This window comes from Lipomyces arxii (assembly GCF_038497795.1).
Source record: "Lipomyces arxii strain Phaff 12-163 unplaced genomic scaffold V1512scaffold_5, whole genome shotgun sequence".
Taxonomy (NCBI): domain Eukaryota; kingdom Fungi; phylum Ascomycota; class Lipomycetes; order Lipomycetales; family Lipomycetaceae; genus Lipomyces; species Lipomyces arxii.
Window position 1 is genome coordinate 655,522 of NW_027117704.1, and position 24,206 is coordinate 679,727.

Sequence of the window (24,206 nt, forward strand, 5' to 3'; positions counted from 1 at the left end):
CCGGGTAACTTCAAATATACCGTTGGAACTAGAACAGTGAGCGCGCGATAAGGCCCGATGTGCGAAGTCGGAACGTCACACAGCACACGTATTCTTGGTATTACTGCGTAACTATTTAAATGCTAACAATATAAAGCAAATAGCATTCAAACTGTTGATTGACATACTTAACTGAGGGCTTAAAATATTCTGTTATTAATTGAATAATTCAAAGTAATTGAGATCAACAATGGGATTTCTCATAGACCATCCGTATACAGCAATCACAGTCACTATAGAAAGACTTGTTAGTGATCAATTCGAGGAAGATGATGTCGCGGGTGTTTTTGATTTGATTGAGACAATCAGATTAAGTCCTACTGGGTAAAATGATTTATGTTTGAAAATAAGTCCGATGAATTGGCATCTAACAACATATCAGTCCAACCGAAGCTGCGAGAGCTCTACGCAAGAAGTTGAAATATGGTAGTGTGCACAATCAGCTTAGAGCCTTGACCGTGAGTGTTGTTGTTTTTAAACTTACTGTGCTTTATTGACAATCTATGAATAGATCCTGGACTGTCTAATTGAGAATGGCGGCAAGAGATTTCAATGTGAGTAAGCATGACGATACTCTATACCAAGTTGCTCATACAAGCAGCATCGTTTGCGGACGAACCGCTTCTTGAACGGATGCGTGTCATTGCAACCGATTCTTTCACCGACCCCGAAGTCAAGAAGAAAATGAGCCGGATGTTTGTAGCGTGGGCAAACAAGTACAAGGATACTCAAGGAATGCACGAGGCTGCTTTGCTTTATCGACAGCTACCTCAAAAGAAGCGTGCTCCTGCAAAACCTCAGAGATTTTTGGACTATGAAGACGACGAGGAAGATACTCCTCCTCCACAGCCAGCCAGACCAGGTGCAGAAGCATCGGCTTCTAGAAGCGACAATTCTTCGAGAGGACCGTCATTAGTACGCGACGAGCGAGAGCGACGAACGCGAGCACCTTCGATAGACAGAATCAACACACCTATTCGGCGCTCTGACGCTCACTCTGACACAGTTGTGATTAATACAGCGCATGGATCAAAGACAAGAAGAGAAGCACATCAACTTGACCTTGAGAAAGAGAAACCAAAGTTGCTTCAAACACTGGCTGAGGCCGGTACTGCTGCTACCAATTTGGCCAATTCACTCAAGCTAATTAACCGAGAGAAAGAGCTTGCAATCAACAACATTGACGCTACTGCCAATTTTAATAAGTGCAAGCACTTGAGACGACAGATTCTAAAATACATACAGCATATTGAATCTGAAGATTATATTGGCTCGCTGATTCACGCCAATGAAGAACTTGTTGCGGCACTTCAATTGTATGATAGAATGAGTCAGCCGGTTGAAGACGACTCGGACTCGGAGTATGACGACAGCGAGTCAGAAGATGAAGTTGTGCCGTCCCCTAGATCTCGGACGGTGTCTCCTGATGGCCACCGTTTAAAGTCTGCTTATAGTGGTGCGCACTCGAGCTCAAGATCTCCAAGTGCCGATGCATTGGCGCACAAACGCAAGCCGCCTCCAATTCCAGTTAAGAGTCCGCTTTTGCAAGAGTTCAAGGCAAATCTAGTCATTAAAGATGAAGAAGAGGAGAGCAATCCGTTTGGTGATTTTAACAAGATTGAGACTCCGGCGGTCGAGAAGAGTGGTATGAGCTGGAACTAAGTGATTGACCAATAGTTATTTGACAGCGTCTTGTGTGCAAGTTCTCATGTCTGTTATGAAAGTTGTGATTTTACTGTCGGCTATTCTCTTATAATGTTTAACGTGCAACCTCCTTCAGTAAATACAATCATTTAAATAATCAAACCTATATTTAATAAACCTAACTCCAAGGAAAATGTTCAACTCTCTATCACCCATTTTCACTCAAAGGTAAATCCCTTGAGCTCCGCAGCGAGTGTGTCTGCCATTGCACTTGCGCGTGCAAACAGTAATCCTACAGATGTACCTCTTTCACCTATCAGTGCAAGAAGCATTTGATTCGGTACGTATTTTATAACAATCGTTGACTCCTGACTTCGTTAACATTGAATTTTTTCTTATCCTCATCAAGATTGAACTTACCTCATTCTCAACAGCTACCCAATCAACTGTAGTATCAACTGTAGTATCAACTGCTGACTCGTCAAAAAGACCCGTACTAGTAGCAGCTTTGGTATAGCTCCGCCATAAGTTTGCCGCATATGAAGCATATACTCGCGGTTTTGGAGACAAATCAGACAAGTGAATTGCACCATTTGTGCCTATTGAACCAACTATCATTCCTGAACCCCCTAAAACAGAACCCCCAGAATTTCCAATATGACTTCCACCAGAGGTGCTTAGCTGTGAAACAGATGGGGACAGTGCAAGCGAGTAAGGCGTAGAATGACTGCCACTTAGAGAGGATGACGCAAGCAGGTTTCCGTTTGTTGTAAGAAGAAGTGTCATCACAACTTTGGGTGTGGGATTTGACACTGGAAGCTTAGAGGCATCTACTAGAGAGTCGACGTGCGAGTCTCCATTTGGTGTTGACGAGCTGTCGACGCTGTCTTGTAGTGACCCAGGACTTGCCGGCTGAAATGTATCAATCGGAGGAGAAAGTGGAGATAGTGACTGTGACAGTAAAGTCGTGAGACGACGTGATTTCAGCATTGCCTTATTTCTAGGCCAAAATGTAGTTGATTTTGTGTTTTAAGTATATTTCGATAAAACATCGTCGTCAGTCAAATCCAGCCGCACCAATAGGTACAAGTCCCATTAAAATTGTGAGTAAAGATTAGAACATTCTAATCGGGATCGACGGACAACATCTTGTACATGTTACTGCCTGGACGAGCAAGACCTCTGTTCCGTTCAATTGAAGTTTTTTCAAAGTTTTATATTGCAGGAAAATCTCCAAATCTAATTGGACCTACCTTTGCTCAGATCATTGACCGGAAATCATTTGCTCAAATAGCCAAAATGACCGACCTATCAAAGTACAAATTCAACCACACAATGTAAGCTCGAACTGCTCATAAGCTACTCAATTGAATTATCTTAACATGTATATTTGTATAGGCTTCGTGTTAAGGACCCAAAGAAATCTTTGGAGTTCTATAAGGACAAGCTCGGCATGACACTTATCCGCACTTTGGACTTTCCCGAAGCTAAATTTTGTCTTTATTTCCTTGCTTATGACGTTGAGGGCTCTACCAATTATGGGAATGTTTGGACTGACCGGTATGTCGTTTAATTGAGTTATAGCCACAGTGATTGACCGAATTATAGTGAGGGCTTATTAGAGCTTACTCACAACTATGGTACCGAGAACGATCCTGAATACAAAGTCAACAATGGAAATGCCGACCCCCACCGAGGATTTGGGCATATTTGCATGTCTGTTGATAACATTGACTTATTCTGCAACCAGTTGGAAGAAAAGGGAGTTGTTTTCCAGAAAAAGCTTTCTGACGGCAGACGTACGTTTACTACATAGTATGTCGGTGCTGCAACTAATACAGTACAGAGAAAGACATTGCTTTTGCCTTGGATCCTGATGGATACTGGGTTGAGCTCATTTGGACTAGAACACCAAAGACTGAGAATGTCACCAACGTTTCGTCCTACAGATTAAATCACACTATGGTAAGCCACAGGCTGATTAATGTGACGCGCAGATACTGACTAGAGTAGCTCCGCGTTAAGGATCCCAAAAAATCCTTGAGGTTTTACCAAGAGGTTTTGGGCATGAAACTTCTTCGTACCGCTGAACATGAGGGGGCGAAGTTTACCCTTTACTTCCTGGGCTACAACAACGATCCTAACTTTGTCGAGAACTCTGGCGTTGGTGTTCACAACTTTGAAGGTGTGCTTGAGCTCACATGGAACTGGGGCACTGAGTCGGACCCTGATTTCAAGGGCTACCATAACGGCAACGACCAGCCTCAGGGATTCGGCCACATTTGCGTGTCAGTTGATGACCTTGACGCTGCATGTGAACGGTTCGAGGCCTTAGGTGTCAATTGGAAAAAGAGACTTTCTGATGGACGTATGAAGAACGTCGCATTTGTCCTTGATGAAGACAACTATTGGGTTGAAATCATTCAAAATGAAGCAATCAAGACCAACGCTGACTGGTGAAAATTATTGAAGCTCTAATAGTTATACCTTCTTGATCATTTTATATTAAAGCTTTAAGCTTATACTAGTAGTTAGTTGATAATAACTTCAACATAAGTTTTGAATACTTAAGCTCAGTTTTCAAAGTTTAAAATATATGTTGAAATTTTTCAGGGGTTCTATCACGGCTCCTGAGTCGAGACACCGCGCAAAAGATCTAAAACCGCTAAAAGTAAGCAGCTGATTATTTTTGCGGCCTCACATTATTCTCCTTGCATTAGATAATCTCTATGGATTAGAGAGTATGCCTAAAGGGTTTTGATGCTGGCTGGCGTTTTGCTTGTTACTCTTGTCGTTGACGCCTAAACTAACCAGATCGCGTCATTTCGTTCTGTCGTCGCGTGTCCAGTCTTGATTTCTCTTTTTCGAGCGCCATGGGTGGTACTTCTGGCTTGCATCTACATGGACATGCTGGTGTGCTTTCAGAATCGCTTAAGAATGACTGGCCGGCCTCTCGGACATCAACACCGTCTGTAGAAGATGATGGTATGTTGCCCTATATACACTGACGACTTTGTCTAACTAGATCCAGATTCAAAGCCTGCCATGCCCGACTATGCACCTCGACTAATTCATAGATGGCAGCAATCAAGCTCAGTATTGTCTTTAGCTGTGTCAGCTAACTACATCTTCGCAGGCACCGGAGGAAGTGAAATTCAAGTATGTTTTCTGGATCCAAAGTCTTCGAGGGCTAATAATAAGGTTTTTGACCTCGAAACATATCAAAAAATAAAGACTTTGAGAGGTCATGGAGGCAGTGTGCTATCTTTACATGTTTGTCCGAGCAAATCACTCCTGTTTTCAGCCGGAAGCGACTCAATTTTGAAAATTTGGGACATTGAATTACTTCAGGAACTATACACAATATACTCAGTTTTCGATATTGGTGATATTTTTGCGGTCACATACAGTGAAGTATTGGAGACTGTGTTTTTGGGATCACAGAACGCATCAATACAATGGTGTAATATCACTACTATCGACCGACACACTTCTTATGACAGATCAGGTCTGCCATCTACACGATTCAGCAAGTTTTTTGATTCCTCTGGTCCCGGTGGTAAACAGCATTCGGACAATACAACGAAATCTTTGGTGGTCCCCAAGAAACTTATTGAGCTGCCATATTCAAATGTGGTACAGTATGCGCATAATGGTTATGTCTATTGTCTTCTTGCATATCAGCCTCCAGCTCATACCCCAATGGGTGAAGCACAACAGTGCATTCTATCTGGTGGTGGTGACGGATGTGTCAAATTGTGGACTATGCGTGATTCGGCATTGACGATAAAGCAAAGTTTTGCAAATAGTGCTAGTGTACTGTCTATGGTCGTTATGGATACATTTGTCTACTGCGGACTAGAAGGTGGATGTATCAATATCTGGGATCTGGATTCACTACAGTTGGTTCGTTCTGTCCAAGCGCATATTGAAGATATTCTGGCTATTGCGGCTTTCAATAACTGCATCTTTAGCGGGAGTGCCGCAGGATACCTTCGAAGATGGTCACGAGATTTAGCGCACGGTAATAGATGGCAATGTCATGATGGACTGATACTTTCTGCTATTTCGATACAGAATGAGTCGAGAGGTTTGCTTGTTACCGGCGGAAGTGACGACACTATTGCTTTATGGGACTTAACAGATTCTTTTTTCAGCAGCAATGACGATGTGTCATTTGCGAATGACCAGTTGCTGGCGTCGCTTTCTAGGTTTGTGTCTTTCAAAACGGTTTCCACCAACCAAGATTTTAGGGCTGACTGTCACCGATGCGCAACATTCTTAAAGGCGCTGCTTAAACGATTCGGTGCTTCGTGTCATTTAATTGTGTCAGAAGAAAATGTCAACCCGATTGTGTATGGCAGATTTTTCGCAAACGCTCCAGATGCAACTGGTGCTACGGCTTTATTCTACGGCCATTATGACACAGTGGAGGCTACTCCGGGAAATGGATGGGATACAGACCCGTTCTCATTGTCAGGAGTGAATGGATACTTGTATGGACGTGGTGTTTCAGACAACAAGGGACCGATCCTGGCTGCCATTTTTGCAGCAGCGGAGCTGCATCGAGAAAAGAAGTTGCGTACAAGTGTTGTCTTTTTGATTGAAGGTGAGGAAGAATACGGTTCTCTTGGGTTCCAGCAAACCGTATCCGCAAAAAAAGATTTGATTGGCACCGACATTGACTGGGTCCTATTGTCAAACTCTTACTGGCTTGATGATGCGATTCCGTGTCTTAACTATGGACTACGGGGAGTCATTCACTTGACTGTGAGCATATGGAGTGATCACCCTGATTTACATTCTGGAGTCGACGGCGGTACAGATCGAGAACCGTTGATGGATATGACGAAGTTGCTAGCACAATTGACAGATGACTTTGGTAGAGTCAAAGTTCCTGGATTTTATGAACCGGTGAGGCCAATCACTACGAGAGAAGAGAAGTTGTATCAGCAGATTGTCACGAACTCTACGATCGGTTTATCCAAAGAGGTCCTGATGGCCAAATGGCGATTGCCTTCGCTGACTATTCACTCAATCTCAGCACCGGGTCCATCAAATGAAACAATCATTCCGCACTCCATTACGTCAGCGATTTCGTTGCGAATCGTTCCTGATCAGGAAATCGATGTAATCAGCGCTTCGTTGAAAGATTATCTAAGTGCGCAGTTTGCAGCATTGCATTCGCCGAACCACATTTCGATTGAAAGCAGTCGTCAGGCTGATGCTTGGCTCGGAGATCCAGAAAACGGAGCATTCAAGACATTAGCTAAAGCGGTGAAACAAGAGTGGGGTGTCGAGCCTCTGTACATTAGAGAAGGAGGAACAATTCCTGCTGTCAGATTTCTTGAAAAGTTATTTGACGCACCTGCTGCCCAACTGCCTTGTGGACAGGCAAGCGATCACGCACATTTGGATAACGAGCGACTGCGAGTGATTAACTTGTACCGGGCCAAGAGTATATGGAGGCGGACATTTGACGAACTGCCAAGTCGTTCTGCCATGGATAATTCGATGGCGGATTTGAAGTTGAACGAGTAACTGGGGTGAAATTGTAGTATACATTGGCATTTAATTTATGTACAGTAAAGCAAGGTGCTGTTATCTCAACAACTTAAACATTGTTGTCGTCTGGTTTTTTAGGCTTGTATTTGTCCAACTCGGCCCTCAAGAGATCTTCAAGTTCCTCTTTGGACATTTGCATTAATCGATTCCTATATTCCCGATCGACAGGAGGATCGTCACTTGTGCTGTTGTTCGTAAAAAATTCTGAGAACATCTCGTCTTCCTCTTCGGGGTTAAAACTCTGCGCTTTAGTGTTCGTTCGATAGGAAGGCCCGGTTGATCTAAAGCCTTCTGGAAATTCATCGTCATCGTACGCCTCTTCATTTTGCGCACTGCTAGATTTTTCGTTTTTGTCGACAAATTTTTGCTCCATCTCCATTATCTTCTGCGTCGCAATGTCGCGATACCCTTCGCCCAGTCCATCCAAAAGGTCTTCCACTTGTTTAGCCACCTTCGGAGCGTCATCGGCTTCCATCTCTTCATCCTCTATGAATTCTTCAAGTTCTTCAGGTGACATTGGACCTGGAGGGCGTAGTTCAACCACGTTGTCTCTGTTAAACCCTCGATTTCCTTGAGCGATAGAATCGCCAACGAGATTCATTACTTTTTCCAAATCAAGATCGTCCATAGACTCTGGAAATGCCTAAAGTGTTAGCCGCAATTAAAATAAGGCGTTCTTTAACAACTAACCTGCAATCTGTCTACAAATACATGTCCATGCCTACATTCTGGACAGAACATAATGACAGTTCCTTCATCAAATGCTTGCTGAGTGATGAAGTGTCCAGATCGTGTGTTGCATGACTTGCACGTCGATCTCACAAACAGTACTGGAACATTAGATGGGATCGTGGCTCTCTGAATTTCTTCTTCTGTCGGATAGTCCTGGTCAGCTCTGTTCTCGAGAATGTCAATGGGGTCGTTAGCAAAGTATTCTTCCGTGTCGCCAATATCAGGGTCAAACCGTGCACTCTCATATTTTGTCTGTGCATCGGATTCCTTATCTTTGATTGTAGGCGGTGGCTTTCGGGCCGCCGGGAAGAAATTGGAATAGTGAGAAACTGTAGGCAAACGATTACATCTCCATGACGAAGGCCTTGAGCGCTGTAGTAAACTTCTAGAAGTCGCTGTACTTCGATGTAACAACACCAATATCCGCCCTGACATCATAGTCTTCAGTTATAAACTGTTATATATATCTACACGATCAGAGTGAGTAGAACTTGCATATTCCGTTATGCCAACTCTTCAGTGCTAGTCGAGATTTTTCGCAAAATGCTGATTACCCCTGAAACAATGCTTTCTCCTGAGATTCTCTTCTATAAAGAAGCACGTTGTCTATGCGCTATATATACTGAGAGATACTTGTTCATTAAATGCTAAGATCACAAAATTTGTAATTACGAATTCAAAACTCCATCCGTAGTCCACCCGTATGCAACTTCCAGAAATTCTTCACATCGTTTAAGAGCTGTAAACAGCCTTCTCGTCATAAGTAGATTTGTAATCCAGAGCACCGACATTTCTAATCAACAAAGCGCTTTCTTCCGTAATCTCATTATCGGCATGCTCCAACACCGACGTCTCGTCCTCCGAATCCGTCAGAGATTGCTTAATTTTGCCGACATTCGCCAATGAAGCAGTAACCACACCGGCAGCACTGCAGCCCACGGCAAACCAAAATGCACCGTTGTACGCCTTCGCAAGCATTTCACGCGAAACTTCAATCATTCCATTCATGGCGTCTTCCATCATCATCGCTTTCAAAGCAATTTCTTTGCGCAAGATGTATGCAACAATTGAGGAGCCGATAGAAATCCCAAAAGATCCTGCAACGTGATGGATCGTGTAAAACACGCCTGCGGCTGTAGACTGCTGCTTACCAGTCACTGTTGACAAGGTGTGCTTTGTGGCAACGTTAAACAACAAATCTGCGCTGATGATGACAAGAATCAATGATGGAAACGCCATAGCAAAATAAGGTGTTCCTAATGGCATCAATGCCCATAACAAAGCCGAAGCTAGTTCACACAACATTGAAATGACCGCGAGCAATCTGTTTGGAACAATGTGCAATGTAAACGCAATTATAGGGACTGTCGCAAACGAGGTGAAGATTTGCGGAATATAGTAAACAGCAGAAAGTAACGGAGACGCACCAACCACATTCTGAAAATACAATCCACTGAAAAAGGCGATTGTGCCAATAAAAGCCATTAGCGAAAATAGAACAGTCAGCATAATCATCGCAAAGCCTTGCGCCTTCCAGATGCGAAGAGGCATCACTGGATTAGACGTACGCGATTCCCACCAAATAAACGTGGCCAAGAGCGCGATAGATACGATAAGAATCACAATCACATATGGCGTACCCCAGCCCTTCGACGCCGAGCCAGCCTGACCGGCTGCGAGCACAAATGTAATCAATCCACAAATTGATAGCGCGGCACCAACTAAATCAAGCTCACCAAGGCGAATTCTAGCCTCTTCAAAAGTAATCTTTTTGTTGTCATTGATATTATCGCCTGGAACGACGAGAAAGACAAGAGCTGCAAGAATTGTCCATACAATAGCGTAGAAGAAGAAAATTGCACGCCAGTCAATAAATTCAATGGTGATACCACCAGTCATTGTTCCAAGAAAAACACCGATAGGTGCACCAGCGTTAAAGATTGCGACAATGCGGTTCTTGCGTCGTCCATTCAAGTATGTTGACCCAAGAATACCAACACCAGCAGAAGGACAAGCAGCAGCAGCAAGACCCTGCATTCCTCTGCACACGTCAAACACAATATGATTTGTCGTGAACGCGGAAATCAGAGACCAGAGAGCAAACCAAGCATAAGATACAAAAACAACTCTTCGTCGTCCAAACTTATCTGCTATGCTACACGCGATGTTAGATCCAAAATGTCAACCGAACGCAGTAGTACTGACCCAGAAAAAATCAAAATAAAAGATCCAGATATGATTGAAAAAGATGAAACAGTCCATGAAAGGTTTGCTCCTTGGACATCGAAGACACGTCCGAGTGTAGGAACAGCAATCTGCATGGCACCGGACGATGCCGTGTTCATAACAGTCGCAAATAACAAAATAATGACAGTAAGAACCTCATGAGTGGTAGATTTGAATACAGGAGGTCGTGCTTCAGGATCAGAGTACAAGAGAAACCCTTTCTCATCAACGGCTCCCCCCTCGATGGAAGAGACGGGAAACTTCTCCTCTGTTGTATTCGACGATTCCCTCGAAGACGAATCACCCTGGAGTGGATTTGAAGTCTCGTACACCATTTTAGCTATTTTGGCCTTCTCCACAGTCAATGCTATATATGCAATCTCGAATGCTAGACATACAAAGGCCAAAGACTTTTATATGGTGAGTTCGTGCGCTTCGAGAGGGTTTTGAATCTAAGCAATCAGCTCATCGCGCCTAGGCCGCGTTGCCGTAATCGTGCAGTGCAAACCTTATACCACAATGGGCACCTGCTTACAAAATCTAAGCGGTTTGTGTCAAATCAAAATTGTCACGCAAAACTTACTACTACCGCTCTGCGTAACAATTATCAATCACAGAGGCATGCTTTAATATCACTTCTGGTCTTTTCGCTGTTCTGTATCAAAAGTCGTCATCGTTCAAAGTCAAAAGGTTTGATCGCTCGGGATTTTTGGTGGGGCCCGGAATTCACAGGGTGACAGCACTGTCAACTACGCGCTATCGGTAGATCAAAAAGCTTAATAACAGTTAATCCAACCTTATTAAGTACGTGTACCCTAACCCGATACAATTTCTGCTGATCAGATTTTCCCTAATTCTTCTTCGGATGTTAGAAATCGTTGCTATACGCTGTATTAAAACTTAATACTAAAAGGTATGGTTGTAACATATCCTCGCGTATTGATATTGCTCACATAAAAGCTTCAATTTAACTTAAGTCACGTACTATTCAGTCAAATAATTTACTTACAATCATTGCGTTTATATAGACTAAAATTTAAACAAATCTCGAAGACCTTCATTCCGTTTCTTCAATGGACTAATGAGCTTACCACCAATCGATTGCCTGTGAGGAATTGGTGTTGGTAATTTATTAAAAAAGTCTGCAGTGTTAGGCTTGGTCTTAGCCATCGAGAAATCCAGCTGCTCTGCATCATCTTCAACTATTAAAGGTTTCTTACTAACTCCAAGTTTGCGTTTCTTTTTCTTTTGTTGATTTGCCGTCTTTGACAAGTTATTTTCTTCTTCAGGAGCCTCAGCCGAATGCATGGAGTTTTCAAGTTCCTTGTGCTTCTGTGGCATGGTTTGGCGCTGTTGCACATTTCCATTTACAGTTGCCAACGGTACCGCCTTGGTTCTCCGGTTGTTTACCAATACTTTCGCTGTCTTTTCATCATGTTTTTCGTCTGCAGCATCGTTTGAAAGTTTGATTTTTGGTTCGTAAACACTTTTTGTTCCTGGAGTAAGAAGCAACGAGGGTTCGCTCAGTGGTTCCTTTGTTGCTGTAAATGCCCTCAACTTCTTGTTTACAGCATCAATCTTATTTCTCGAGCGATTTTTTTCGGATTGAAGATCTGCTTTGGCTCTATCGAGCATGGACTGTAGTTCGGAATTAGACGACAGTAAAGCATTTGAGTCCGACTCTAGCTGCTTCGCTTTGGCTTCTGCCTCTGCATTACTATTTTCTAGCTCCGCAAGTCTTTCTTTCATTTCGGTATATCTCTTGTCAGTTTGTGCAACATTTTGCTTTGTCTTCTTCTGTTTAGCCAGCTCTTGATTAAGCTCCTTGACCTCGCTCTCAAGTTCTCCTTCATGCTTCTCAAGGTCTATAACCTTTTTTTTATATTCACCTATTTGTTTTTCAAGCTCATTCGACATTTTACTAGCGGTGGTAGTCGATGAACCCTGTAACTTATCCAATTGATTTTGTAGTCTTTGAACATCGGCAAAAGCTGCCAACTTGTCGTTGAGCGCATTATTTAATTGCATTTGTACATTCATCGCCTCTTGCTGAAACCCCCTCGACTTTACTAGCTCTTCTTCAAATTGTTTTTGAAATTTGTCGTAACGCTCTGAGCTCTGCTTTTGGAGCACCTTATGCGCGTTTAGTGATTCGGCGTACTGTTTCCGAAGTTCTTGCAATTGCCTAGACATCTCAACACTCAGTTCGACCATTTGCTCTTTTTCTTTAACTAGAGTTGCGTAGTCTGAATTTAAACGTTCAACGTCAGCTTTGTATTCTCTCATCTGAGACTCTTGTTCCAACAGTTGATTATCCAATCTCTGTTCCAAGGTCAAAATTTGTAAGCAGTTCAACCTTTCTTGATCTTCATATTGGCATATACTTATTGAATCTTTGCTTCTTTCCAATTCCAAACCGCGAAGCTGAGCTATCTAGGTCTATCTGAGCCAGCGGCTAGTAACTTGATCAGTTTAACTTACAACTTCCTCTCTAAAATCATCTGATTGAATATGCCCCATATCTTAAGCACTCTAAAATTTATTGTATTTGCTAAAAAATGCAGGCTTGATTTGGTGTTGTAGTACATTTATGGTCGGTCAAGTACTGTGGAGGATGGATGTACGACTTGTTTACATTCTGTGTGCCGGGTAAGTAACCGTTGCTGGGTCAACAACGCGGTGCAAAATATGAGTGCGGCGCGCCCTGAACCTTATATCGAATGTTCAATGTGATTCTCAATATGAAACCGAGACGAGCTAAAAGAATTGTGCTAGAAATAGTTTACGTACCCGTAAAGACCTATAGTATTTAGTTCAATAGCGTATGCACTTCTATTCTTTTAATTCCTTCGGGCTGTCTGGGTTTAGCTATAAGTGTACTTCGCGACTCTGTGCGGCTCCCAGAACGAAAGAATTGTGGCTCCTTCGAACCGAGGCTCCTAACCTTGACCACTAAAGGTATCTATGTTTTATATATGAGAAACAAAATTTTTAAGATTTGATTGCAGATTTTTATTTATTTAGCCATTTGAAAATGGTTATGACAGGGATTTGGCGTGGTGGTAGAGTTGTCACTAGAAGAGTTGCTTGGGAATCGAATCTATTGAGAGCAGATCAGTTGGCCAGCCGGCAGTATCAGATACAACGGTATTCGACTACAGCAGATGCACATAAATGCTCTGGCACAGTAGCAGGTTTAAAGACTGAGCCTTCGCTGACAGAGACTCGATTTGATAACGTATTTTTGCGAGACGCTTGTTCCTGTTCCGAATGTCTTGATCCCTCTAGCAAGCAAAAGCATTTCTCGACCGGTCAAATTCCGTTGGACATTCACCCGTCATCTGTAATACAAACAGACCACGGAGCAACGAAAATCTCCTGGACGTCGGCATTGGCACCTCCGCACGTGAGCGTGTATTCTGAAGCTACTCTAGAGCATTATGGATCCCCGCTCTCGCGGTACAACCACCGCTGGAAATTTGCACGGGAGCAAAATTTGTGGAACTCAAAAAACCTACAAATATCCTTGGTCTCAAGATCGTATGATGAATACATGAACGATGAGTTGGCGTTCAAAGATGTAGTACTTGGGCTTTACAGTGAAGGGCTGGCGTTCATTACTGATGCTCCTCAATCTGAAAAAACCTCCAAAGAAACAATAGTTGTTGAAAAGGTTGCAAAGAAAATTGGTTATATTAAGGAAACATTTTACGGCACATCGTGGGATGTGGTTTCTTCAACAAACGCCAAAAACATTGCGTAAGTTAATTAGTTTTAGAACAGGTTTGATTTAGGCTCAAGCTCTTCTTAAGTTATACTTCGGCTAATCTGCCGCTTCACATGGATTTGCTATACTATGAATCGCCGCCTGGTATACAGCTACTGCACTGTATTGCAAATGATGCTCAAGGTGGGGAGTCAGTTTATGTGGATTCATTCAGATCAGCCTACTTAGTCTGTGAACGGTTTCCAGCAGCATTTCATGCCTTGTGCACATTTCCAATAACGTTTCACTACCAGAATGACGGTTATCATTACATGAATACCAGACCTTTGATAGAGCTAGACCCGTTTTATAATCAACCAACACCTTCTCATCCGCCGTTCAGAATCAAATGCGTTAACTACTCACCGCCATTTCAAGCACCTTTTGAGCACTATATTTCAAGTTCAGACTTAGAGTCAACTGATCTTACAGAACACGGAAAATTTAGATCGTTTCTCAAAGCGTTCAAAAAGTTTGAAGAAATCTTATTTGATGAAGCAGAACAGTATGAAGAAAAATTCGTTCCTGGCAGAATTGCTTTGTTCATGAACAGACGTGTTTTGCATAGCAGACGGGAGTTTAAACTGCAAACTAATAGTCATGGTCGATGGTTGAAGGGGGCGTATCTCGACATTGACAGCTTTTACTCAAAACTGAGAGTAGTTTCAAAGTTATGAAATGCATTTTACTGAATTTGTGATGTAGTTACTCTAAGGATAACCTAACCCGCAATATAATGCCAAAAAGCTACGAGAAGGTCGTCAAAATTTTACGATACGCAAATTCGACGGTGTGCGGGCATTCAGAGATATCATTCGAATAAATTGAACGATAGATAAAATTGTTTCGTCATTATTAATTGATAATTATTCGACTGGTCTGACCCATAAATCATGTAAATTGGCGGATTGCGTAGGAGAGCAGGATAAACCTTAAAAGAAAATGAGTGAAAGACAAAAAACCAGTCTATAATTTCTTTGCTTTGAACGTGCAGTCTGCAGCAACGCGCACATTATAATTTACTTTCTAATGACCGCCAGCATAGTGTACGTTCTTGATCTTGAGAGTGGGAATTTACGGTCACTGTCCAATGCGCTGACAAAGCTTGGATACACGGTAAAATGGTTAAAACGCCCTAGTGATGGCCTTGACGAGGCAGAGGTATGATTATTCAATTAGAATGACAGACGGTGAAATTAACCGCTGCATAGACGTTATTATTTCCTGGGGTTGGAAACTTTGGACATGTTGTTACAGAACTGCGAAATCGTGGGTTTATAGAGCCATTGAAGGCATATATTGCGTCTGGAAGGCGTATAATGGGCATCTGTGTCGGTTTACAAGCATTGTATGCAGGTTCAACGGAGTCTCCTGGTGTTGAAGGTTTGGGAGTCATTCCAGGCACTTTACAGAAATTTGACAGCAGTAATAAGTCCGTCCCCCATATTGCGTGGAATAGTGCCAGTGTTCTCCTACAAGAAGACGATGGTTTGTATGGGCTTAATGCCGACAGCAAATATTACTACGTGCACTCTTACCGAGCTGATGTTGGCGAAGCTCAACGTGACGGATGGACTGTGGCTGTTGGAAACTATGGTGGAGAGGTGTTTGTTGGTGCAGTTTGCAAGGATAATGTTTTCGCGACTCAATTTCACCCAGAAAAGAGTGGAGTAGCCGGATTACGAGTTTTGAAAGCATTTTTGGAAGGAAGAAAGGTCTCAAATTCAAGTGCTCCTGTTTCGAAAAATTATCATGTTGGAATGACCAAGCGAGTAATTGCATGCCTCGATGTCCGGGCAAACGATGACGGCGATTTGGTGGTCACAAAGGGCGACCAATACGACGTTCGTGAAAAAAATTCTAGTGGTGGAAAGGTCAGAAATTTGGGTAAGCCAGTGGAGATGGCTGAAAAGTACTACTTGGATGGGGCGGATGAAGTCACATTTTTGAACATTACTTCATTTAGAAATTGCCCTCTTGTTGATACACCAATGTTAGAGATTCTTCGCAAAACAAGTGAGACAGTGTTTGTTCCTCTTACCATTGGAGGAGGTATTCGGGACATTGTTGACACGGATGGATCCAAGGTCAGTGCTCTTGACGTCGCGTCACTCTACTTCCGGTCAGGAGCAGATAAGGTGTCGATTGGAAGTGATGCAGTTATTGCTGCTGAAGAGTTTTACAGTCGAGGAGAAGTTTTGTCAGGCAAGACGGCTATGGAGACGATTTCCGGAGCGTACGGTGTTCAAGCTGTTGTTATTTCTGTTGATCCAAAGCGCGTCTATGTTGCTTCTCCCTCAGAAACAACTCACCACACCATCAAAACCTCGTATCCTGGTCCCAGCGGTGAGCAGTATGTTTGGTATCAATGTACTATTAAAGGTGGACGCGAAGCACGGGACTTAGATGTCAGACAACTTGTCACTGCAGTCGAAAAGATGGGTGCTGGTGAGATTTTATTGAACTGTATCGATAAGGACGGTTCAAACTCTGGCTTTGATCTAGAGTTGATTCAGGACGTGAAAAACGTCATCAATATTCCAGTTATTGCATCGTCTGGTGCTGGTAAGCCCGAGCACTTTCTTGAAGTTTTTGAAAAGACTACGACAGACGCGGCATTGGGAGCTGGCATGTTCCACAGAGGAGAGTACAAGGTGGTAGATGTTAAGAGCTATTTGAGTGAACATGGCCTACCAGTGCGAAATGAATTAGATTTCGAGGTGTAGTCGTTTAATAGAAGAAATACGGAATAATGAGTAAAACATGGTAATTAAGTAAACTACTTGAGGTTAAAAAAGAAGGGCAAAATACTTGCATAAAGGTCAAGTGTTTTACCTGATTGTTTACTAAACGTACCGCCGCAACGTACTTACGTATAGTCTACTTTAATCTCTAAGATCATGTTGATATAATTATATTGGCATTTTACAGGGCATAAGGCAATGAACTGAGTGCGCTTTTATAGGTGGTGACGGCGATCAGCAACGCGAATTCTAATTACAGTTCTTACTTGCATCTACGCGAAGCAATTGAAAATAATCATCACCAGATCTAATACATCAATCGCATCACATAGACTTTAAGAAGTCTTCTACACTCGCCTGCTAGCGTCATCCACAGATATGTTTGCTCAAGCTGCTGCACGAACTTCTTCGTCGGTGTCGAGTCACATGGGCGTCAATGGAGCTGCTTCTGCGCGCTCGTCTCCTCAGCCATTGAAGAAGTCATATAGCTCATCTAGCATACAAGGAGTGGCCAGTAGTAATACCTCGCTTGCAAATGGCGCTGCTTCGACTAATACTACGAATAATAACACGCCAACCCGACCACAAAAGCCGGCAAGACGAATTGAAGTTGAACCGCTCATGAACGACTTGCGGCGGGCCCTCGGTGATCATTGGGAGCACTACCGCGAGGTCATCACCGACTTTCTGACTGGGCGTCTAACAAGGAATGAGCTCGAACAGGAACTCTCGCAAATACTGGACAAAGGTATGATTCGAATGCACAACCAGTTTCTGCTTGCCAGTTTGGCAAACGCTTTACGCGACCCTCCACCTTCTTTGAGTGGTCTCCCAGCATGGAATACTCGGTCCAAGAATGCCCCTAGTCGCGTTTCTAATATGGGTGATCCAGTTGTTGCTCGATTGAAATCAGAAATTATGGGCTTTACTCCAAGAGAGCGGAGGAGACTGAAAGCAGTTACAAAGGTACGTCATAGTTCGGTTGGATTCTTACTATTTGGCGTAGCGTCTGACATAATAGGATGCCGGAAAGAAAGGGCCAATGCCATCATCGATTGTACTGACGCGTCACGCGAAAATACCCCAAGTTTTAAATGCAAAGGAGCGCGAGAAAATCAAAGGCAGTATGTTGCATCGCTGGATCGAGCACAGTTTCAATATTAACCACATTTTAGATACCGTGCAGGATATCACACAATCGTATCACGCTCCTCTTGCTACAGAATCATTTGAATTACCGGATGCTGACAATTTGCGCACTCGGGTTCTAGGAATTGCATACGAACATGGTTTGGTTGACGGCATTTCCAATGAAGTACCGGAATTTATTCTGGCTGGTCTCGAGTACCATTTACGAGACTTTCTGCAACAGCTTCTTAATCGTGTTCGGCCTCAGAAACATAAGAAATCATTAGACGCAGCATATCTGAGTATGACTTCATCGGTGACTCAACCGCTGAAGCAAGAAGGTGACCCGACAGCAACGGCAGCAAGCAGTAATACAGATGTGAAGCAAAAGCCAGGTGTAGCGGTAATTACGGCGAATGGCACCAGCTCGGCTGGCAAACGAAAGCGCCAACTGTATGAAGATGACGGCGTTATCACAGCAGAAGACATGGCTCTCGCCCTCGACCTGGCTCCACACAGTATAATAGAGCTTAGCGGACCACTGTATAGACTGTGGGACGTCATGCTTAAGGATGAGATTGACGATTTTACGTCGCCTATTAGTTGATAGAACTTTCTTAGTGCCAGGTTATCATGCATAATTAAATGTATATACAGTTTCGTGGGCACGCTTGCAATATCTCAATCTCTTATTGCACATGCTCGACTATATTAAATTTTGTACCATTAGTCTGATTTCAGTTTATCAGGTGTTTTCATTATTGGTTAAGTTTTTGATTGTACTTGAAATTGATGGTGTTATCCATAATGTCCACTTCAACTCAGTATTGTCAATTTTCATGATTTATCTATACATAATGCTTTTGCAAACTACCAATTTTCACCAAATCTATTTCGTCATGGGGGGCAATGAGTACGGGTATCCACGGTTCTTCATTCGGAAGACGAACAGAAGCAGACTGAAAAGACACCACATAAGAATGCACCACGTTCCAGTGGCAGAAGTCTGTCGAGTGCGGACAGTCATCCTTGGAACTTTTGATGCGAGCGAAATTGCAGAAAATGCCAGAAAAGCGTATAAAACTGCCACTGCCTGAGTTTCAAATCCATACTGATTTGTGAATCCTCCAGCAATATACTGTACTTCTCCTTGTCGGTTGTTGGCGACGTATGGCGTGTGTCGGATATTGTTGTACATGTGGCCGGAAATGAACATTAAGATCAAGACTAGCGAAAGACCGGCCCAGGCAGCGCGGGATTTCCACACAGGTCGTACAAATCTATAAACAAATCGAATTCCACCAATTGCGCCTACAACAACAAGAACATTCGTAATAATCTTGCTGTAATCTTTTGGTCTATGAATTTGAATCTCTGTCCCTTTGATGTGAGACTGTATAAATCGAATAATTGATCCTGGCACGTCGGGCCTGTCGAGTATACATTTAGAACAATCATATTTAAACGCATTTGCAAGTACTTACACTCCGACAATATCATAATTGTAAGGCTGAGCTGGTCCAGCATTCTCACCAACCGTAGGCGCATAAACCCACAAATTTGGCGCTGTTTTCAACTGCAATTTCTGAAATGTTTTCTGACCATCTTTGAAGTCCAAAATTCCAAAGTACAGTCCATCTCCATTCTTGTGGTCTACATTCCAAGAGTGCACGACCAAGTTGAAATCAGGCGCGAACTGTCTGCAGAGTTGGCATCCCATTTGAGGAGCTTCTGCCGTGATGAGAACAACAAGGCCATAATCTCGTGGGGCCGACACCACACTGTCAAAATTCTTGTCTGATAGGCGGATCAAACCAGGTCGCGCACTCGACGACTTCAAAAGACTTCTCATGTATGTATCATCACTAGCTACCGAGTCCTTTTTGGCAGCAAACACAAGCCCACATAGTGCCAGTAGTAAGTATACTAATAAGATTCTCATTCTTTAATCACTCTCGCACTCAATTTTATTGAATTATCAGTCGAATGGTGTCAAACGTCAGAACGTGCAGTTGTGTAGTTCTCAAATGATACCTTGAATCTTTTGATCCAAGTTTAAAGTGAGTGACGTGTAAGTAAGGTTTAGCTGCTGCCATAACAAGCAGTTCTTACACCCGTCCCAAATAGCTATATGATGTAGAAGCTACTATGTCAGACGTGCAAACCCTAAATTTACTGGCCCACTTCCTCTTGGAAAGAGCCTTTGTTAGCATAACTAAATATTTAGAAAATTATTTGGTGAGTTTATTGAGGTAATTATCTGGAACATTTATATGTTAAATTCTGTCGCAAAAAGACGGGCGGATCAAGTCAAATATTGTCTACTGGAGCCGAAGGAAGCTACGTGCATATCGACATTAATACTTCGGGAGACGTACGGAAATTTTACTTAACGATCTATTCAACAGCAATTGATACCTCAGAAATATTTGGAGTCAAGATTGGTGTAGTATGGTTTACGTGCCTGGAGGGAGTCGTGGGTGCAGTAGTTGTAAAGTACGGAAAATAAAGGTCAGCTCCAATTTACCAGATAAGCGATCACAGTCTTGACAATATTCGAGCGACGAAAACTTTCCTCAATGCTTGAAATGCAGGAAATCTGGCAGAAACTGTGACGGACCAGTTCTGGGACCAGTAATTAGACCACGAAACTAGAACAAACGGTCTACACATGCAGCCGCAGTAAAATCTCTAGCTGCAACGAATAAAGATGCTGATACCAGATGGCTGGGCCTGATGTCGCTAGATGAAGAAGATAATCACTGGTTGCAATCTACTATGCCGGTTCGATCACCAGTAAAACGTGCCTTACGACGCGGTCATTTGAAAGCAACTAGAACAGCCGCTTCGTCTCCTTCTATACCCAGGGAGCTCGTGCTGTTTCCAGAATACAATTTTTACTGCTATTGTCTCAGCACATTATGACAAATTTTGGCGTCAAACTCGTCTCACTTACATGATGACTTGGAATTTACAGCAAGTTGAGCAAGCTCTCTTCCGAAAATAGTGTGGTCGCCAATACCATGCGCTACGACATTTGCCACCAGGACCCTCGTCTACAGCCTGGTTGTCATACATTGGGCGGGTATAACAATTTGCGGGAGGTTCATCGTGAAGTCGTCGAATTCGAGTCGAAGTTTGAATTCTGGCTTGCGTCACACAAAGAATGCGCTCGACTTCAGGTGTCTAACAATTTGCGCATAGATGTCCAGGCTCCATTTGACGAACTCGCCGGTGCTCCAGTCACCGCGGCTGTACGATGCAGTGAATACTTGTTGGACGAGAAATAAATGCATACACATATTATCCAGTCCAATCTTAAATATGCGTTTGCCCACTGACATCTTTCTACCCAGTGCGGATACTCGTAGCAAATTTCTTGGTTTTAACAGTAGTGAACGACAAGTTGACATTTGACGAATTTTTTCCCCATAAAACCACGAAGAAGCGGCAAGTAGAGATTGCAAATCACGTTAGACAGAAAATGACAAGCATACTATTTTATGGGCGAACGACGTGTCGGTCAGTCAATTACATTCTAAACGAAGCGACACATAGCACAATCATGATTTACTTTTCCCGTTGAGAATTGAGTATCTAACTTCACACGATACTCATGATTGGGGATTGACTGCACAGTTTTGCGAACGATGCATGATAAAGGTGAGCATGGTTCTTAAGCCCTGAGAGCAAAGAGCGCCTTGTGAAAGATTGGCAGTTTACCGTTTTTACTGATTATTCTGGCTGCGGAGAAAAGGTCACGCACCACCGAACAAATGTGTACATGAACGAGGAGCTGGCGTTGGTGTTGTTTACTCTACTATGGTGCATACTATACCGGTTTTTGTCATTTGTGAATTGAATTTATTTGGGATCGCCGTGGCATATAATTAGAATATATACAAGTATTATACATCTGCTACTTTCAGTCAATTCACTACACATGCGGCGGCCGTACTCGCTCGCCACAGGCTTGACAGGTACTTAGAGCTTCGAACTTTCTCAGATTCACGTCATTCCGCTCTTTTGTATCGGCAGGACTCTTATCAAGAATGTTGATATAATGACAAACGAATCCTTGCTCAAGCGGATCGATCAAGGTTAGCTGACACGCTTTGATCGCACACAGTGCAATCACCAATGCAACATTGGGTTGGCCTAGTCCTGTACACTGCACAGTTTGGCAAATGAGATTGGTGTAAAAATTTGAAAGCTTTGTCAAACTTTGCATGTTTTCCGTCATCTCCATTCGGTGATATATACTGTTTTCTTGCAAAGCTTGCATATATCCGCCAAATTCAAAGTGACTGAAAGCCGAAGTCTGAAGTAGTAACAAAACAGTGCGAAGTTGAAGAGCGTAATATGTTATTGAAATTCGCGAGCCATAAGGAGTTTGAAACATGATACCTGGCTTGAAAAAATGAGTCGCAATCCACTCGTCATCCGTAGCACATGAGGGACAGCGCGATTGGTATTTGATCGAAGCATCGAACGACGACTCGAGGAAGTTTGCAATAGTAAGCACAGGATTCATGCCAGCATCGGCGGCCAAACTATTGTAGTCATTTGCCCATGAATTAAATTTTGCTTGCAAAGTTTGGAGTTTGCAGTTCACGTCTCGCAACTTTAAGAAAACTGCTTCAGTACAATACTCTGGCCGCAACTGTGCTCTAATTGGTTTAGCAGCCGGATCCAGACTAGCTAAATTAGATGAACAAGTCGAGACGTCTACCATGTATCTATTCACAGACTCAATAAAATCGGGAAGCTGTACAACGTAGTCGAAGAACTGCCGTCGCAATACTTTATGGATATTGCAATCACTATCCCGAGGCACTGTCATCCATTCATTTGATGATAAAAAAGTGGGTTTCTGCGTTAATAGCGCATGAAATCCTAAAAGACCGCGTGTACTTTCAAACACAATGCCATTTAATCCTGACTTATATACCTGTGGTCCTCTTAAACGAACGAGCTCACTAGTCCCGTCAAGTAGCTTTATCCAAGATCTAGCTTCGCCGTATAATATTTCATACACTGCCAAAAACAAGCTCGCGGTGACTGCATCATCTTCGGCAGACGACGTGCTGGTTTCGTTGTGCTTGATTTGGAAAGGGACAAGTGATGCAGCTTCTGATGGCAAAAGAACCGATTTTTTTGTCGGTGGTACAGAGGGTGGCGTATCACTTTCAGACCACTCTCTCAAATATTCCATCGGGTGAGTTGTCATATCTTCTGGAGTAAGTAGATCATCACTCTCCGTTGGGCTGGTACCTTCCAATCTGGTCACTATCAGGTTGATTAGAGATTTTTGATATCTGAGAGCTTCAATGAACCAGTTTTTGGCTAAAGCAGAAACATCAGGATCGTTATAAAACTGCGTGACCGAAGTTACCACGAGTGCACGAGCAGCAAAAGTGGTAGATGACGGTGTCGGATTTAGAACAAATTTCGGAAGCGCATCTATTAGGAGACTATGCGATCCAGACTGCAAATGAACAGGTTTATTACCGGCGTCAATTTCAAACTGGGCTATAAACGTATTGATACAGTGCACATATAAATCATATGCCGGAAACAGCGACAACTCGCGTGGTATATGATTGGCCTTTGCAAACATCAGCAATTGATTTTGAATGGTTGGACCAAAAATGTCATGCCGGCCGACACTTTGATCCCGGTTAAAGCAAACATTTGATAGCAAGTGTCGATGTGATTGAGAGCAACATGCTAGCTTGTTTGAAGAAAAGGTAGAGTGCTCCTTATATGGAGATGTGGCTTCTTTTGCTTTTCTTAATCCAGCTTTGTGCAATTTAAAAACGGATCCTACAACAGGACCTGTACATATCCTATTCGCTTTGATGCAACGCAAGCACTGTGGTGCCGTTTCATCGCACTATTGCAAGCAATCGTGTCAGCACCTTATGCCTATGTAAGCTTATAACATCAAATTTACCTTGATCTTGCGCTTTCTGCAATTCGCGCAACCTTTGCTACCACCTGGTACACCGACCATAATGCGTACGAGCGATATTAACCAGTATAAAAGATATAATCGTCTCGAAACTTAAGTTTGGTGATAATCCGTTGTCCTGCATCAGGGAAGACCAGTTTAAAGTTTTTTCGTTGGGAGTAAAAAAAAGCTTCTAGTGCGTTGATTACGCCTTCCTATTTTGGAAGTTATTGCGAGCAGCGTTTTGTTACGTTACTCAAATAGGACCGCGATTATTTCACCAGTGGGCAGGGTTTGTATTTTCAGAAGCGACTTTACCGTAATATAAGCCTGACTGGCGAGCACAAACTTTTCTATTGTGATTCTTGAAAATATAATACAAAATAAAATAGTCAGCATACTAAAGCAT

The 24,206-nt window shown here is 42.9% G+C and overlaps 13 protein-coding genes across 13 annotated transcripts; 7 read left to right on the forward strand and 6 right to left on the reverse strand.

Moving 5' to 3' along the window:
* The first annotated feature begins 59 nt into the window (after positions 1–59).
* Positions 60–1,845, forward strand: V1512DRAFT_261490 (uncharacterized protein). Its single transcript, XM_066916081.1, has 4 exons — positions 60–363; positions 422–497; positions 551–593; positions 641–1,845. Exons 1-4 carry the CDS (start codon positions 230–232, stop codon positions 1,699–1,701), a joined length of 1,314 nt encoding a protein of 437 aa, XP_066772296.1. The 5' UTR covers positions 60–229; the 3' UTR covers positions 1,702–1,845.
* On the reverse strand, positions 1,521–2,790 carry V1512DRAFT_261495 (uncharacterized protein; the record flags this gene model as incomplete). The annotated part of the gene is made up of 2 exons (XM_066916082.1): positions 2,104–2,790; positions 1,521–2,051 (listed from the first exon to the last, which is right to left on the reverse strand). Coding segments are annotated over exons 1-2 (716 nt in total), but the record flags the coding sequence as incomplete, so codon positions are not given.
* A 192-nt stretch (positions 2,791–2,982) lies between these two features.
* V1512DRAFT_270751 (Glyoxalase/Bleomycin resistance protein/Dihydroxybiphenyl dioxygenase) lies at positions 2,983–4,143 on the forward strand (the record flags this gene model as incomplete). The annotated part of the gene is made up of 5 exons (XM_066917619.1): positions 2,983–3,020; positions 3,082–3,243; positions 3,292–3,482; positions 3,530–3,648; positions 3,697–4,143. 5 exons carry the CDS (start codon positions 2,983–2,985, stop codon positions 4,141–4,143), a joined length of 957 nt encoding a protein of 318 aa, XP_066772298.1.
* Positions 4,144–4,337: 194 nt separating this feature from the next.
* Positions 4,338–7,331, forward strand: V1512DRAFT_237272 (uncharacterized protein). Its single transcript, XM_066914144.1, has 3 exons — positions 4,338–4,668; positions 4,715–4,842; positions 4,885–7,331. Exons 1-3 carry the CDS (start codon positions 4,557–4,559, stop codon positions 7,222–7,224), a joined length of 2,580 nt encoding a protein of 859 aa, XP_066772299.1. The 5' UTR covers positions 4,338–4,556; the 3' UTR covers positions 7,225–7,331.
* On the reverse strand, positions 6,984–8,597 carry V1512DRAFT_237275 (uncharacterized protein). Its single transcript, XM_066914145.1, has 2 exons — positions 7,939–8,597; positions 6,984–7,891 (listed from the first exon to the last, which is right to left on the reverse strand). Exons 1-2 carry the CDS (start codon positions 8,416–8,418, stop codon positions 7,298–7,300), a joined length of 1,074 nt encoding a protein of 357 aa, XP_066772300.1. The 5' UTR covers positions 8,419–8,597; the 3' UTR covers positions 6,984–7,297.
* Positions 8,598–8,712: 115 nt separating this feature from the next.
* Positions 8,713–10,541, reverse strand: V1512DRAFT_205621 (major facilitator superfamily domain-containing protein; the record flags this gene model as incomplete). Its single annotated transcript, XM_066913362.1, has 2 exons — positions 8,713–10,135; positions 10,186–10,541. The coding sequence occupies 2 exons, from the start codon at positions 10,539–10,541 to the stop codon at positions 8,713–8,715; spliced, it is 1,779 nt and encodes a 592-aa protein (XP_066772301.1).
* A 694-nt stretch (positions 10,542–11,235) lies between these two features.
* On the reverse strand, positions 11,236–12,726 carry V1512DRAFT_252718 (uncharacterized protein; the record flags this gene model as incomplete). The annotated part of the gene is made up of 2 exons (XM_066914719.1): positions 11,236–12,639; positions 12,688–12,726. 2 exons carry the CDS (start codon positions 12,724–12,726, stop codon positions 11,236–11,238), a joined length of 1,443 nt encoding a protein of 480 aa, XP_066772302.1.
* A 431-nt stretch (positions 12,727–13,157) lies between these two features.
* On the forward strand, positions 13,158–14,850 carry V1512DRAFT_261508 (uncharacterized protein). Its single transcript, XM_066916083.1, has 2 exons — positions 13,158–13,965; positions 14,019–14,850. The coding sequence occupies exons 1-2, from the start codon at positions 13,241–13,243 to the stop codon at positions 14,647–14,649; spliced, it is 1,356 nt and encodes a 451-aa protein (XP_066772303.1). The 5' UTR covers positions 13,158–13,240; the 3' UTR covers positions 14,650–14,850.
* A 110-nt stretch (positions 14,851–14,960) lies between these two features.
* On the forward strand, positions 14,961–16,732 carry V1512DRAFT_290719 (uncharacterized protein). Its single transcript, XM_066918222.1, has 2 exons — positions 14,961–15,133; positions 15,184–16,732. The coding sequence occupies exons 1-2, from the start codon at positions 15,002–15,004 to the stop codon at positions 16,696–16,698; spliced, it is 1,647 nt and encodes a 548-aa protein (XP_066772304.1). The 5' UTR covers positions 14,961–15,001; the 3' UTR covers positions 16,699–16,732.
* A 98-nt stretch (positions 16,733–16,830) lies between these two features.
* Positions 16,831–18,652, forward strand: V1512DRAFT_286171 (transcriptional regulator of RNA polII, SAGA, subunit-domain-containing protein). Its single transcript, XM_066918074.1, has 3 exons — positions 16,831–17,682; positions 17,738–17,840; positions 17,892–18,652. Exons 1-3 carry the CDS (start codon positions 17,095–17,097, stop codon positions 18,449–18,451), a joined length of 1,251 nt encoding a protein of 416 aa, XP_066772305.1. The 5' UTR covers positions 16,831–17,094; the 3' UTR covers positions 18,452–18,652.
* An 81-nt stretch (positions 18,653–18,733) lies between these two features.
* On the reverse strand, positions 18,734–19,696 carry V1512DRAFT_205796 (uncharacterized protein; the record flags this gene model as incomplete). Its single annotated transcript, XM_066913371.1, has 2 exons — positions 18,734–19,274; positions 19,329–19,696. The coding sequence occupies 2 exons, from the start codon at positions 19,694–19,696 to the stop codon at positions 18,734–18,736; spliced, it is 909 nt and encodes a 302-aa protein (XP_066772306.1).
* A 599-nt stretch (positions 19,697–20,295) lies between these two features.
* On the forward strand, positions 20,296–20,499 carry V1512DRAFT_205908 (uncharacterized protein; the record flags this gene model as incomplete). Its single annotated transcript, XM_066913373.1, is given in 2 exon segments — positions 20,296–20,387; positions 20,406–20,499. 2 exon segments carry the CDS (start codon positions 20,296–20,298, stop codon positions 20,497–20,499), a joined length of 186 nt encoding a protein of 61 aa, XP_066772307.1.
* A 958-nt stretch (positions 20,500–21,457) lies between these two features.
* Positions 21,458–23,956, reverse strand: V1512DRAFT_140605 (uncharacterized protein). Its single transcript, XM_066913002.1, has 2 exons — positions 23,801–23,956; positions 21,458–23,740 (listed from the first exon to the last, which is right to left on the reverse strand). Exons 1-2 carry the CDS (start codon positions 23,858–23,860, stop codon positions 21,782–21,784), a joined length of 2,019 nt encoding a protein of 672 aa, XP_066772308.1. The 5' UTR covers positions 23,861–23,956; the 3' UTR covers positions 21,458–21,781.
* Positions 23,957–24,206: the final 250 nt, after the last annotated feature.